Below are 16,182 nucleotides of genomic sequence, written 5' to 3' on the forward strand. Positions count from 1 at the left end.
CGCTCGCTTCAAACCCGGCTCACACCCTGCAGCGCCCTCTAGCGGTCAGGAGCAGCGGCCCTCCGTGTGATGCCTCCGGGGTCTCATCGTAAACTCCTACTTCAGAGTTGTGACGTTTTAACATAACCTACACAAGTGGTCAGTGGGGAAATAATATATATTGTAACAAAACTAATCTCATGGTGGCTGTTTTTGTATTATTATTATTATTATTATTATTATTATTATTATCATTATTATTATTATTATTATTATTATTATTATTATTATTATTATTTCAGAGATATTAAGTGAATTTTTATACGCTCACACCAATTATTTACTTCATCATAAACAAAAATGCACAGTGTCTAAATATTGCAGAGAGCGTGAAAAATACTACCCAGAATGACGAAATAAATTATCTGATGACAAAATGTATCAGCCTTGACATATTTTAATGAGCCTCTTAAATGTCGCATCTTGCCAAATTTGGCAAATTGGAAGAAACAAAATTTCCTAGCATATTACATGCGTTTGCAGTGTAATCACAATATTTCCGACAGCTAACGAGGACAGCATTTTCATTCTCTTGCGGTCTATAGTGTCATAATATCTAATCATATCCTGCTCCATGGTCTGCAGGCTTCACGCTCCAGGCTCTGACTGCCTCATGGGCGAATGACACGGCTTCACGGGAAAAAAAAAAAAAAAAAAAGTGATTCAGTATAAACTTGAACTTGCTATTGTATATCTCAGGAAAAGCTGTGACTAAGAGAGACGGCCAACGGCGATTCCCGTTACAGGAAAGAAAGAAAGAAAGAAAGAAAGAAAGAAAGAAAGAAAGAAAGAAAGAAAGATCCTTACAAAAGTAATTATATCGCAAAGACAATTATATTATTAATTATTATATTGGGCTATATTATGTTATGCGAAGATTTCTAGGTCATTATTATACAAATTCGGTTACTCTTTTTCTGCCAATCTTAAAAGTTTTAATAGAGCGGCTGAAAACACCGTAAAAAATATTATAGCAATTCCTTAGAGAGTAAAAAGTACTGCAGAGCCGCCTTATTGATGAGGATATTATGAATTTGCTTTTGAGTGTCTGTGGCAGCTTTAGTCTCCGCTCTGACCTACAGTGATTTCTGTTATAGTAAAGAAAGAAAAAACGAAGGAAAGACAACAATCAAACACAATCAAGCAGGTATCTGATTAGAGATGGGGTCAGGAAGAGCTCGACAGATCATAACGGCTCATTTGATTTGCATAGCGCCCACGGGAGGGTTTGAGGAAGAGATGACTGCGTACAGTACGGCGTCTTATTGGCAGCGCCCGAGTTCATTCTTGTTCACAGAACCATGTGACTATCGGTAACATTAGACACTTTACAGTGGAAAAGCCATTGTTCCGGGATCTCCGTGGTAGACTTGACTTGAGAACTTCTGCGCTTCGCCTGTGATGAGCTCTGCCTGCGGCCAGTCTCACATACACCAGGTCTGTCTGGACGCTGCGCGCAAAAGCTCTCCGAAATGTTTTGGTTCATGCAGGGACTGTGCTTTTTACCAGCGTTCCTGGTCATCTGGTCCTCCAGCACCTTCATTGTAAACTACATCATTGCGATTTTTAGAAAGGATGTCGATGTCATCTTTCCATACATAAGGTAAGTAATATATGTTGTATCTGGGTTTTTTTGTTTGTTTGTTTGTTTGTTTGTTTGTTTTATCTGTTTAAGTATAATTTCTACAGCAAATTCGGTCAGTCTGTAGTCAGATGTGAGTGCTGTGCAGTGATAACGCAGATCCCGGTGCTGTATTTTGATAATATGGTTGTTTGGAAACAGCTGAAAGCGCCAACGAGTTAGTACCTCAGAAGAAGCTGAAGTTTCGCTTTCCGTGGCGGAGACTTGGCTGGCCGCAGGCTCCAGCTGCGCAGCGGGCGCTGCAGCCGCATGGGGCTCCGCTGCAGCGCACACACACACAGCTGGCACACTGTGCGCCGCGGCTTCTCGCTTCCTTCTCTTCACCGAGAGACTTATCAATGAGACTTCCCACGGCACCTCAAAGATGTCAAGCAGATTCACCTCTAAATATCGAGAAAATGCCCGCTCTGTCAGATCGGTGCGCTGTTCCAGCCACAGCAGACAGTTCTGTGTGTTTATGTTGTCAAGATTCACCTTCTGCACACTGAAAATGTTTTTTGTTTTTTGTTTTTTCTTTGTGAAGTGATACAGGTGCGTTGCCCCCAGAGAGCTGCCTTTTTGGCTTGATGACGTTCATCTCTGCATTCGCAGGTATTTTTCACAAGCAGGGGGGGGAAACAGTGTGTGGTGTTACCCAATATTCTGGGCTTTCCCAAGGGAGGAACCATGGTTCCAGAGATTTTAGTCATACTTCCTGTTTTTAAGAAAACGAAAGTAAAAAACTTGGGCTTTCTGGCTTGGGGAATAAAGAGTCTGATACAACACAAATTTTAACCCTCTAGCATCTTTGGGGTCAGTCTGACCCCATTCAGCATTTAAAGTCTCTAAAAACATGATTAACAACTTTTTTTCCTTCATATCTGATGACTTCCTATGACATCAAATGAACAGGATGATATGTTTTCAATGTCCTCTACACATTTTGTATGCACTGGTGTTTCTGTTTCTGTTATGTTTTAGTTGTTTTGGATGACACTGGGGAACTGTAACAGGCCATTTATAATAGTCAAAAAACTTTATTCTGCTTCACAGTCCTGACTCAACATAAAAACACCTGAAGTAGTGCTGATAGTTCATGTGACAGTTTGGGAGGAAAAAGATGATTCCCACAAGAATTTTGCTGTATAAGGCGAGGAGGGTGGGGGAGGTTAGGTTTTATTTAAAGGGCTATTTAGAAAGCCAGCAAGACACATTAAGTGCCTGACACATAAACTTAGGTAAAAATTTCTGTTATAATAATTTTCTGGATGTTTTAATTCCCTGGGGCCACAATTATCACAACTGATAAAAAAAAAAAAAAAGTCAGTAAATTTGATGGTAACAGGAGGGTTAAATAAAAAAAAAAGAAAGGAAGAAAGAAAACCCCTGACATTTTTCCACCTTTGAGGTTCATGCATATTCTAAATCCTCCACAGGAGCGGCCACTATGTACGCCAGATACAAGTACGTGGAGAAGCTGAGCGAGGAAACCTCTCTGGTGCGCCCATGTCTGAATAAAGCTGCCCTGGGACTGGGGATGCTGGCATGTTTGGGCATGTGCATTGTTGCCACTTTCCAGGTGTGTTTTCACCTGAGTACACAACACAGTCACATTTGTGCAAGCAATTAGCCACTGTATAAACACAGACACTGACACCAGACACAATCCATCAGGCTGGAGAGGATCTGTACCACACCGAGAGAATTCATTTATTGATTTGTTGCTGTTTTTTTCTCTGCATGGTTTTGTTGATTTCAGGAAACAACGGTGACACGGGTTCACGATGCTGGAGCTGTGCTGTTCTTCCTCACTGGTGTCTTATATGCAATCTTCCAGTCTGTTATATCCCATCGCATCTATCCATTTGGATCCTCCTTGACTGTGTGTCGCATCCGTACAGCTATTGCCACCCTCGCCTGCTTGGCCTTCTTCCCCAGTATCCTTTCACACAGCAGTAAACTTCATAAATACCAACATAAAAGCTTATATTGTTTGTTTTTTAATATTTGTCCACGTTGTAAACATGTGTAGTGAGTATGTGACCTTGTGTGTGCGCTTCCTGAGCTAAAAGAGCATGTGATGCTGTCAGCTGTACACCCCAAGTGCCTTTTCCCTTGACTGTTACTTCAGCTCTCATCTGTGTATTTTTCGTGAAACAAACCAAGCTGCACAGAGACACACACGACGAGGTGGGCTGCAGTCAAAGCATTCGGTATGTTGATGTTGTTGGCTTTGGTATTCATTGGCCGGGTCCTGATACAAGTGTGTGTGTGTCCCTCCTGCAGGACTACACCTACCATCTAGCCAGTGCTGTGAGCGAGTGGATCGTGGCCTTCAGCTTCGTCTGCTTCTTCCTCACCTACATTGATGAATTCAAAGTGAGTTTGACACCATCTCACCATCGACAAAATGATCATTTTCCCCCTCCAGAACGGTGTCTTATCTCTCTCTATTTTGTTTTCATCCCCTTCAGCATTTCACCCTGCAGGTGAGAACGGAGTACGTGGACGATTGCTGACCGAGCTGCAAATTTCTGTGCCAACATTACCTGATATCAGTGTTATTTTGTTTACTTCCAGGAGGCTTTTATGCTCAGGCGTTTTTGTATCCAAACTACATATTACTCTGCAGGGCTTTTACACGATTATGTGTTTGGTACGTCTTACTGACTTTGCCTGTTTTTGCCTTGTTATTTATGAAATAAGCATCACTGGCTGACTGTCTGGTTTTAGTGACGGTGTGTGAAAAGACAAAACAACTGACCATGGCCTCAATCTTTATACTTTTTATACAGACCATTGTAACTTATACTTGTTGCTGTGTTTAGTGAAATATGGCTCTTTGCACTTTGCTCGTGACTGTTGCCACACACCACCACACGTCCTGCCTGACCTTTGACCACTAATAAGAGAAGTTGATCACACAGCGAGCACATCACATGAACGCTGCGCATGTGCCACCACTAAACACAGGAGTTCTTCAAGCAAACGGTAATTCAATCAGTATTGATGAATATGAACCACTTTGTCCCAAACTGAGAAACCTGAGAAACAAGACTCTAATCTGGGACAGTCTGACATATCATGAGATTATTTGTCTTTGTCACAAATGGTGCCATTTTCACTGCTGTCACATTTGATTCTCTCAACAAATAAGAGCAAAAAAACATTTTATATCTTTGGTGATTGTTCATTAATGCAGATTTAACTGAAGAGGAAACCCGGTTGTTCCTCTTCATATGGCATGTGGTCAGTAAAGGCCAGGCACATGATCACATTTTATTACCTTTTTCACTACACAAGGGAATGAGTTTATTTTTGTATTGTTAATTTTTTGCTTATGATCGAATGTATACATTATCATGGTGCACTGCTGAGCTGAAAAATAAAGGAGCACATTTTTTTAAGCAAAATGTATGCATTTTTTTTATTATTATTACAGGCAAAGCTCACAGATCCAACTACGCTTTCGTAAACAAAGTGCTTTCCAGTCTTCCAAACACTTGAGTACACAGTTTCACAGTCGATACAGCGTAGTGCCCTGTCACTGACAGCTTGTCAAAAGACGACACACCCCATCTTTTAGCGCTAAACATTTCTTGGCACTTCTTCTCTACTTCACTATTTGTCTATTTTTGGGCATTTAGTCACAAGTTTGAATTAATGCAAGGGTGGAGAAGTGAATTCACACTTGGTGCAAATAATGTCATTACCAAAATGTTTGCAAATACTGGTGATTAACCATAGATGTATCCCTCAGTGCAACTCAAACTTTTTGTGTGCAGTAATCTATCAAACTGAGATGTTGTTCTGGGCAAAAAAAGGCAGAACAGAAAGTCTAGTTGAAGTTATGTTAACCAAAATCATGTGAATTTTGTTTCCAACCTCTGGAAGCATTGCGACAGACATGATCATTCACTCAACATACCAAACGTATATATATATACATATATATTGTACAACCTGTAACAAATGCAGACAGAACTGAAACCAATGAGTGAATATGAATCTAAGACAATCTCTTTTAAAGGCTGTGAAAGTAGTGTGATTGCCAATGCATACACACACACACTCATACACACTCATACACTGCAAATGACCACTACTACACTGTTAGTAATTGTATAAAACTACTTGATACTGCTATATGTTTTGTTACTGCTTACATAATCAACTTATTTTTGACAAACTATTTGCCAAAAATGCCAATGATGTATCAAAAATCAACACGGTCACTGACTGACCAATAGGAGACCATTTCAGCTCTTACGCACTGAAATTTCATTCAACTCGATACGACGGACTGCAAGTATTTCCCTGCTTCAGGCACCAACACCCACAGTGAGATGAAGCCCCTCAGCTGGACAGCCGCTTCATCCCAGCGCTGCTCGTCAGGCACACTGCTGCCTCCTCCTCTGGCCCAGCACAGGCCCACACAAACACACACACACACGCGCACACACACACACACAGAGGTGGCGATGGGTGGCCCATACAAGAAGCTCTGTGGCGCTGAGGTCGGAGGAGACAGGTCAGTCGCTGAAAGATGATTCACTGCCCGAGCTGTCGCCGTCGCCATCCTGCTCCTCTGCGCTCTTCTTTGCTCCATCAGGCACCGGGGCATCTGGAGTGCTGTCAGCAGTGATACGGGAATAATTATCGGCTGGCTGAATCAAAGATTGTGTATTCTTCAGGTCGATGATGACATGCTTTTAATTAATTTTTCAAAAAAAGGACACTCACTCGAGCAAGTTGGGATCCAAGCCCTCCATGACCATTTTATTCTTTATGGCCATAGCTGGGACGCCCTGTGACAGAACAAACAAAATGTGATCATACAGTGAAAACACACATTTTTTGGTTTCCAGTAACATGTCCAGTGGGGGTTGTGTTTAACTCACCACGTGCGCCATTTTCAGGTAGCGGGCGTAGCGCGGGTCCTTGGCCACAGTCATGACGTTCTCTGCAGCTGCCTGTGCTTTCTGCTGCGGAGCTTCTGGCACGTTCTCAGAGCTCTGCCACAGAGGAGACACTGGATTTGTAGTGCTGTATTTCTGCTGCACTTTGTGGGTTTTTACTTATAAGGTAATAACAATAATAATAATAAACTTTATTTATGTACCACATTTAAAAACAGTTTACAACACAGCAAAAGCAAAATACCTACAAAGCGATAGAACAACAAAAAGCCATACAGAAAGGCCAAACACATGCAATACAACTAAGATAAAATAAAGGTTTGGTTAAAACAGGAAACCCAAAGATGCAAAACACAGTAGAGAGAAACCAGAAGGACGTTCAAAGACGAAGATGGTGAAAGCGATTTAAAAAATTCAATAAAAAATGCAAATATAAATTAATAACTACAGTTAAAAGAATATAATATCAACTAAATAAATAAAATAACAGACAAAATCACATGAAGGCAAGTGTATAAAAATGGGTTTTAAGAGAAGACTTAGATACTTAGAGATAATGTGAGTCTTATCTACTCAGGGCATTTGTGGCTTATTGGTTTCTGGCTGGTTTGCTCAACAGCAGCTTCGATGAGTGGTTACAATAACAGCACAAGGAATGTCAATATTTTAACTTTACTGATTTATTTCAATTCATTAACTTCCACTTGAGTCAAAATTCAGTGATTTGTCTTGAATAAAATATTTTGGTATATATGTCTTTAACTTTCTGCCCAATTTAATGGTTTTTTTTGTTAACGCTGCCCTATTTTGGGATTTATGGTGTAATCTGTGATCAGTTTATTGCAGGAGGTGCTGTCACTCATTGACCATGGACTACTGTTTGTCCTGACAGCAGCAGCCTGAGGAAGCCCCAGGTCAAGCTGCTGTAAAACCATACAGCCAAATGACACAGCACTCTTTGTCATAATTCTGTCTGTGCTGTTGAACTCCAGCCTCTGTTAAAGATTTTCAAAGATTTTATTGGGAAGCAACACAGCGTGACCGAGTGCCTGTCTGCCAGCCTCTGTGTGGGTTTTGTGTGTGTGTGTGTGTGTGTGTGTGTGTTTACCTGTGGGGGCGGCAGCTGCCCCGCTGATGCTCCATCTGTTTGTCTTTGTCCCGCTGTCGGTCCGTTTGCCTCAGCACTTTGTCTCTGACCGGCCGCGTCCACTGTGACATCCTCCAGCCCGGGGATGGAGGACAGCTGTGCAAACCATGACCACATACAACATAAAATAAAGAGCAGATACAAGAGCTGGTTATGGATGTCAGATTTCTTGCTTTCTGCTTTTCTTGCTTTTTTTTCTAAGCAAATTGGCTTGATTTCTCTCAAAAATATGGAATGAAAAAGGCAATGAGCAACTTAAAAGAAATGACCTGAAAACTATCAAGAAAATTACCTGAAAATTACAAAAAAAAAAAAAAAAAAAGAGAGAGAGAATACTATAAAGTGATAAAAAAACTAGGGGAAATAATCCCCAAAACTATACTCACAGTTATAATTATATAATTGAAATTATATTACAAGAAAAAATATTTTATAATAATTCTGTCTCTCTCTGTCTTTTTTTTTTTTTTTAACTCATTTTCAGGTCATTTTCTTGTTTTGTTTTTTTCCTAATTTGCAGAGTATTTTCTTTTTTTATTATTATTATTATTTTCATGTCATTTTTCTTAGAATTTTTCCCTAATTTTTGGGCCATTTCTTGCTAAATAGCTCATTGCCTTTTTCCAATGTTTTTGAAAAAAAAAAAAAAAAAAGAACAAGTCAATTTGCTCATGCTTCAAAGAGGTTAGGCTGAGTCAGAAATACTTTATTGATCCCTGAGGGAAACTGGGTCAGTCACAGTTGCACAAATTCTCAAGAGAAGAATATATTATAAGAATCAGTGAAGTTATAAGCAATATAAAAAAATGTGCACTGGAAATGTGAAAGAAAAGGGTATGTGCATTATGTATAAATATGTGCATGAATCTTACAGGAATATTACAACAATAAATACAGAAATAGGAAACGGAGCATATGTAAACAGCATACATGCACATGGGTATTGCACTGTTGAAGAGCCTACCTTTGCCTCCAAAATGCTGAGTGTAGTTTCAATCTGCTGGATCCGCAGGGAGATGTTGGACAGTTTCTGTGGGGAGATAAACACATGAGACGCTCATGTTACCACAGACAGGCAGCTCAGGACGCAGCCGAGGCCGGGTGTGTGTTTGAGAGGGTGGCCGGTGTGCTGCCCACCTCCTCACAGACGGTGGAGAAGCGGTTGAGGAAGCGGACGGTGTGCACGATGAACTGGTTCAGGTAGGCGACCACCCTCCTCTGCTGGATGGCCGGGACCTGAGGGGGACAGGGCAGACTGTTAGCACAACAATAAGCGCCTTGTTGCTTGTTATAGTGCAGCTCGGCTTGCCCCTCCACCTTGGACACAAACTCCTCGGTGTTAGATAGCCGCCGTGCTCACTAGTCCCTCTCCCGGGTCGGCTCCCCGCGGGCAGGCTAGCGCCGCTCGGGCACCCACCTTGGTCAGGTCCACCCCGGAGCCCACTATCGGCAGGCCGTCCTCGTCCATGTCCGCCGCCGACACTCTCTGCGGGCCGCTGCTGCGATACTCACCGCCTCCCTGTTTGTAAACACAGAAAAAGCTGCCAAAAAATATATATATTATTCTGTAAAATGTTTCATGTGACTGCACTGTGATCGCCGCGTGACGTCACGAGCTGTCGGACACTTCCGCGTTTGCCGACGGAAGTTGTATGTTGAACGTTTATTTTGAAGGCGCACTTCCTTTCTGTGCTTGTCGGTGATATACACTGACTGTTTTTACTGAAAAAAATATTAACGACTAAGTTGAGAGTGGTAACCTGTGCAATAATCAATTTAAAATTTAATCTGAATTAATATAAATTATGCACATAAATGTCGAGCAAGCGGTGGGTGACAGAAAGTGTCAGAAAACAATATTCCCTTTCCTGTGCTGCCTCTGTGTTTCTGTACTTAAGTTGTTATCAGCTGCAAAATAGTAGAAACTAGTCCAGAATGGGATGTCATGGCCAATTTGAAGCTGGAAATGTGTGCAACATCTGTGGTAGAAAATAATAAAAATAAATATTATCAGTCATGCATAAGTCCGACTCCAACAATAATTAGCTTCTGCTGTAATAAACTCAATAAAAATGTAAATGTAAGTTTGATGAACCACATTTTATATTCAGTTTACCCTCTTGATTTTCTGAAGGTGTCAAATGTGTGTGTTTGTGGTTTGAATCTGCAGCCATGGGAGTCCAGCAAGGATGTTTGTTCACCATGGATGAAATGTAGCAGCAACACAGCTGAAAACAAGGAGAAAGAGTGGAAAAGAAAGCAAACACACTGCCAATAACATTTTTTTTTTCACTGGTCAGGGGGGACTTGGCTGAAAAAAATGTTTCAAAGGGTGTCCATTATGGAAAAAAGGCTGAGAACCACTGGACAAGAGCCTCTTTAGATTTAGATGAATCTCAGAAAACATTTTTTAAGGAACACAGTGCCTTACAAGTTAAGCCTCCACCACACAGAAGCCACAGTATCCAGCATTTTTGGTTTCATCTGCTTATTGAAATGTGTTCCACAAAGCAGATGACGCACCCTCAAGCCCCAGAGACCCACTTAAATAATATCTAGGTCAAATCATTGCTTCACAACCACAGGTAAGTCTTTTACGTCCACACCAGTGAGGATGTAGCGCTGAGATTGGAGTGTGGTTCAACCATGAGGCTGATGGCCAAAGAAGAGCGCAAAAAAGCATTAAAAACTGCACAAGTGTATCATCTGAGCAGTTCCAAAACATGCCCAGTGTGTGCTGAAAACCTGCCACCCAACAGATGAGAGGACGTCGTGGATCCCATAACATGCATAAACATCATTAGTGTGGAAATGAATGTAAATGCGTCACCAAAAGCAGCTACTCTACTCAAATCCAAGCAGCTGGTCTGCCTAAAGCCCTGAGGCAAAGCTATTTGACAAGTCACAAAAAACACGGGTCTTGTCTTCACTTCCAGTCTGAGTTTTACTTTTATTTCAGTTGACTAAAATGTTTTTTCACATGTAGTTTTAGTTTCAGGTAAGTATAATAACCTTGTCCCACACAGGAACAGTGTGGTGCATGTGTGGTGTACCACTGAGGACACACACACACACCTACACACACTGGGTTGCCTGTTTAAAATGTGGGAGGTCCTTTAACAGACTGCATCTTCTGCAGGCACATGACAAAATCCATAACTTAAGATGATATTGTTGTCTAGTTTGCGATACAATCTCATCATGCGAATTAACACACAGAATATTAAACTTTGTATTGTAAAATTATGTTAAAAAATAAAATTACATGAGGCAAACAAGCAATCACATCCAGGACTATGGTGAGTTTAGAATATAGGTTGATTTTATTGAAGTGCAACATTTAATTTTTCAATTTTTATGAACAGTTGTCTCAAAATGATTGAGATTATGTTTGTATCATTCATAAGGGCTCGTGTTTGGAGAGGAAGGGGTTGGGGCTGATGCTGTTTGGAGACTTTTATTTTGGTAAGCGGAAGCGCAGAGGGATAGTTGTGGAAGCGGGTGTTTGCGTTGCAACAGCGCATGTTGGACAACAAACCAAACAACACACTTTTACTTTCATCTCCCACCGTCTCCGTGTCGTGTTGCGGTCATGGAGGCTCGTGGGTCTGCTGACAAGATAAACGGTGTGTATTTGAATTACGTGCTCGTGCTCTGATGCCACGCACGTTGTGACTGTGTTAGCTGGACAGTTAGCGGGGCCCGTCTATTTAACGGCGCTAGTAAACACATCAGCTGGTAGACTGGTGTTAGCCTATTTACTGGAGTGTGTGACTCTCTAAAATCACACTGGTGATGTAAATTATATTGTGTAAAACAGTAGCTGATACCTGGCTGCAGTACTGAAACCACTATGGACTGTTTGCTCCAGTAATTATACCGGTTCATTTGGTGTGTGAGGATATAGCTACATAATCTTGCAGTGTTTTGTTAGCACAGTAATGACCAGGCATGACAGTGTGACAGTGAATGAGCGGTGACAGGGCAGCTGGCTCTAGTCCCAGCCAGATGTGTGTGTGTGTGTGTGGAGAGTGGCTGCTGAAGCCCCTGCAGCTACCTGGTCACAGTGTTGAGTGCTGCCCTCCAGCCACCATCTGCCACATGACAGATCCACCTTAAATCCCCCAGAGCCGGGCCTCCCCCTGTCCTCCCTGCGCCTCCTGGTGCCCCCGCTGCGGCTGCTGTCTGCGGCCATGTGGCAGGTGGCAAAGCACAAAGATGTGATGAATTACGAGAAGCTGCAGGAGTTTGTGGTTATGGTGACCGAGGCGGTGCCGGGACTGCTGAACTACAGACAGAGAGCCCAGCTCGTTCTGGGTCTCAGAGCAAGGGTGAGCCGCTCTAACAGTTTGTTATTGCAGCACCTGATGATCACAGTTGCCATCTTCTGTCTCTTTGCTGTGTGGATTTTTCACTGACTGTATCAATTTGTATTTCAGCTGATTCTGGAGTTATGCAAAGGCTCAAGCCGCAGCTCTGTTGATCCTCAAGTGATCCAGGCCTACCTGGATCGACTCCCCATAACCTCTGCAAACACAGATGTAAGCACAGTGCTGGGATATCTGTTTGAGACCCACCTAACCGTTTCAAAATTATAATAATGTGATGGATGCCCATTTATTGATATCAGTGCGATCTTTGGCAGTACAGGGATGGAGAAGTGGAAACAACAGAATCCACTTTCATCGCGCTCGTGCAAAGCCTGCTGAAAGATCCAGCTGAGAGAGCGTACTTCTTCCAGGTAAGACATTTTAATTATTCATTTCTATTCCTAGCGTTAGTGTAAGCTTAATAAGCAGTGTTATATAAAATGATAAGGGCACTTTATTAACAATAACTGTCTTACAGGAGGTGTTCCCGGTGGAATATGGGCCGAGATATGATGCTGCTCTGCATATACTATTGTGGGAGCTGCTTTCAAAACTGGAAAAGCTGTTTGCAGTGCCAGACCTTAAACAGGTAACACTCGAAACCCATTCATCTTGCAAGGCCATCCGGATGTCTCTAGTTGTTTTACCTCAACAACATAAAGCGAAATAAAGATATGGATTCTCATACAGATAAATACCCCAGACAGACACCATGCAGACCAGTTTGTTTTTTGTCAGATGACTTACGTGATTGTGTTGTGATCGTAGACTGCAGCGTGGATGGGCTCCGCTCCCTCAGTGCTGGAGGAGTGTGTTCAGTCCACGCCTGAGGAATTAAGCTTAATCTACCAGCACCATAAGAGTTCAGGCCTCTTGAAAATGCCATGTAAGTGTCCTAAGGTATTAAATCATTTTTATCGTGTGCCATAGAAATACAGTGTTGCCATCACTTTTCTGTTTATTTCCAAACAACTGCATCCTTATGAGTTATTATGATTTCTTTTTTGGGTTTTTGTTTTTTGTTTTTTTAATAGATGGCCCTTCATCAACCATCGGTAGCTGTATCATGTCTGCTTTATCCATCCCTCCCTCCCAAAAAACAACTACTTCTATTGGACTGGAATCGATGCATAATTACGCTAACATAATAAATCCCATCACTTTTGTTGGAGCAGACCAGTATAGCGTAGTGACTGTGTACACTGAAGTGGAAGTGGAAGTTGGAGCATCTGACATGAATGAAGAAATAGTCGAGTCAACTGAGGAGGTGCACGTCCAGACAGATTTCTATGAAGCCGAGATGGAGGCTTTAGGTGAGAATGACACGGATGATGCAGATATGGAGTGTATGAGCTCAAAGACAGAGGAAACAAGTGAGAGTACAGATATTGCTAAAGCACTGGAGACTCTGACAAAGACTTTTGCACTACGCAAGGAGGCGCTTGATCAAGATGCACCGATAAGCAAGACTAATAACTCAAATACCGAGTCTCTGAATGATGGGAAGAAGACAAAAAGTACAGTAGAAGAAGAGGGAACACAAGAAGCAACTGAGCAAACTGTCAAGCCAACAGGAAACGCTGGTGAGGGGTGCGAACCAGCAGAAGATTTACAAGGTGGAGGCACAGAGAGTAATACCAGCTCTGAATGTTGCACAGAGTTAAAGAATGAAGGCGAATCCCTCGGTGTCAGCCAAGAGACGACAGATGCCTCCTGTGAAGCCCATGTCTCTCAGGCACAGCAGTCTGCCTCCCCAGCTAATGTGCGCAGATCTACTCGCCTACAACTGAAGACGTCAGCAACTGGGCAGGAATCTTGTAAATTCAAGAACGAAAACAACGGAGAACTAAAAATGTACAAATTATGTATATCCTCTCTTTATTTATAATGATGCATTTAAAGAAAAAACAAGTTTTATCTTGGTTAATGGACAGTTCATTTGTTTTTGTTTTTTTATTTCACCAGGAACAAGACTGATGTATCAATTGCTCCATCTGTGATAGCAATCAAAGGAATTGACACAGGTAAACAAAAAGTTCTTGAAATTATTTAGCCATCTTGAAAACATTTTTTTTACTGTTTTGAAACCAAATCTACATATTTTACTGACTCTTTATTTGTAACTTTCTCAGATGAATCAGGGGAGATGACCTCTATCATCTTCACGTGCCCACAGTGTCCCTTCCATAATTCAGATGAGAACAGCCCCCCTCACATCCACATGCAAAATGTTCGCACAGAGGAGTACAGGACTCTCATGGCAGCGAAGCCAGATGGAGCCGAATTTATGCCATCTCCTTGCAGCACCGATCAGATATTTACATCAATTAAACTCTTCCCCAAAGGAAACACAGAGCAAAACAGAGTAGAACAGTCTGATAATCAAAGCATAGCAGAAAGCACTCTCAGTGTTGGGCAGTCCCAAGGCAAGAGGAAGGCCCTCACATGTGAAACCTGCGGTAAGACGTTCACTCGTACCTCAGATGTGAGGAGGCACCAGCTCACTCACACTGGGGAAAGACCGTTCCACTGCTCCCAGTGCGATCGTACCTTCCAGCACTCGTGGGATCTGGCAAAGCATGAGAGTAAACACCACGGGACGGCCATCTCTTTCTCCTGTCAGCTGTGTGGGAGCTCCTTCACCAACCTCCGTGCTCTGACGGTCCACCACAAGAAGCAGCACTCCGGAGAGAGTCAGCTTCCTCAGATCTGCTCCATTTGCAGCCAGAGTTTCCCCACCTCCTCCGAGCTACTCGAGCACAGGAAGTCTCACGGGAGCAGCCAGCGCTACATCTGTCAGCAGTGTGGCGAAGGCTTTGACTCCCTGCTTGCGCGCTCCCAGCACCGGCAGACCCATCAGGTCAAGCACCAGTTTAAGTGCCCACACTGTGACAAGACGTACACTCGCAGGTCTGACGTGAAGAGGCACCAAGCCACCCACACAGGGGAGCGTCCTTACCAGTGTAACCAGTGCAGCAAACGTTTCTCCCTCCACTTCATGCTGATGAAGCACCTCCATGTTCACACAGGCGAACGGCCTTTCCAGTGCTCCTACTGCCCCAAGAGGTTCACTCTGGTGTCCATCCTAGCCAGGCACGAGAGGATGCACACAGGGGAGAAGCCTTTCCTCTGCTCCCAGTGTGGCAAGGGCTTTCTCTCGCAGGGGGAACTCTCCAAGCATCACAGGTCCCATGTGGACGACAGGCCCTATTCTTGTACTCAGTGTGACAAGCGCTTCAAGAGCAAAAAAACCCAGCAGGAGCACATATTCTCCCACACTGGCGCCCGCCCGTACCCATGCACCTACTGCGGAAAAGGCTTCACTAAACCATATGCACTGACCAGACACAATCTCATTCACACAGGAGAGAGGCCGTTCCCTTGCGGCCACTGTGAGAAGACGTTCCTCACTCTCAGCGAGGCTCAGCTACATCAGCGCATTCACACAGGGGAAAGGCCCTATCCCTGCAACATGTGCGAGCTCAAATTCAAGAGCTCCTCAGAGCTGGCACGGCACAAGCGCAGCCATTTAGGGATGAAGCCACTGAAACCGTACTGTGAGCAGTGTATGAAAACGTTCACCTCCAAAGCCAAGCTGAAGAAACACATGGAGACACACAGGGAGGAGGGAGAAGCTGCCCAGTCTTCAGACTCTCCAATGCCTGAACAATCCAAATAACCAAGCAACACTTGAGAAACACTATCAGTGGCAAATCAGTGGAATTGTGAAAATGAATGTATATTCTTGCAGACAACTTGAATTTAAATGTTTAAATTTCAAGTTCAACTGCTTGACTAAAAGAAACTAAAATAATGGAACATGATACTGAACAAGGACAGAGGTACTTGTCCACAATGAGTACGTTTACATGCACACCATATTCCGGTTCGGCTCAATATTCCGGTTAAGGTAACTGCGCCGCGGCAACTGGAATATTCCGTTTACATGTTAGTTGGCAAGCCCCCGTGTTTCGGCGTATTCCACTCTCTGACGTAATGCGACACTCAGCCGCGGGGGGCAGCAGCACGCGTATAGGCGTCTGGTCTGCCGGAAAAACAGACGAAGAAGTTGTCTTCCTCGTCTTA

At 43.0% G+C, this 16,182-nt stretch overlaps 3 protein-coding genes across 3 annotated transcripts; 2 read left to right on the forward strand and 1 right to left on the reverse strand.

Moving 5' to 3' along the window:
• Positions 1-1,273: 1,273 nt before the first annotated feature.
• Positions 1,274-5,068, forward strand: dram1 (DNA-damage regulated autophagy modulator 1). The gene is made up of 7 exons (XM_030046307.1): positions 1,274-1,642; positions 2,205-2,272; positions 3,097-3,239; positions 3,420-3,597; positions 3,792-3,850; positions 3,947-4,039; positions 4,135-5,068. Exons 1-7 carry the CDS (start codon positions 1,512-1,514, stop codon positions 4,177-4,179), a joined length of 717 nt encoding a protein of 238 aa, XP_029902167.1. The 5' UTR covers positions 1,274-1,511; the 3' UTR covers positions 4,180-5,068.
• Positions 5,069-5,080: 12 nt separating this feature from the next.
• Positions 5,081-9,354, reverse strand: washc3 (WASH complex subunit 3). The gene is made up of 7 exons (XM_030046308.1): positions 9,144-9,354; positions 8,864-8,962; positions 8,691-8,756; positions 7,688-7,822; positions 6,562-6,675; positions 6,404-6,468; positions 5,081-6,292 (listed from the first exon to the last, which is right to left on the reverse strand). The coding sequence occupies exons 1-7, from the start codon at positions 9,192-9,194 to the stop codon at positions 6,193-6,195; spliced, it is 630 nt and encodes a 209-aa protein (XP_029902168.1). The 5' UTR covers positions 9,195-9,354; the 3' UTR covers positions 5,081-6,192.
• A 1,854-nt stretch (positions 9,355-11,208) lies between these two features.
• LOC115355468 (zinc finger protein 23) lies at positions 11,209-15,947 on the forward strand. The gene is made up of 9 exons (XM_030046280.1): positions 11,209-11,352; positions 11,855-12,057; positions 12,166-12,267; positions 12,372-12,467; positions 12,575-12,685; positions 12,865-12,982; positions 13,131-13,950; positions 14,062-14,120; positions 14,229-15,947. Exons 1-9 carry the CDS (start codon positions 11,319-11,321, stop codon positions 15,773-15,775), a joined length of 3,090 nt encoding a protein of 1,029 aa, XP_029902140.1. The 5' UTR covers positions 11,209-11,318; the 3' UTR covers positions 15,776-15,947.
• Positions 15,948-16,182: the final 235 nt, after the last annotated feature.

Source organism: Myripristis murdjan, chromosome 23, assembly GCF_902150065.1.
Source record: "Myripristis murdjan chromosome 23, fMyrMur1.1, whole genome shotgun sequence".
Classification (NCBI taxonomy): Eukaryota; Metazoa; Chordata; class Actinopteri; order Holocentriformes; family Holocentridae; genus Myripristis; species Myripristis murdjan.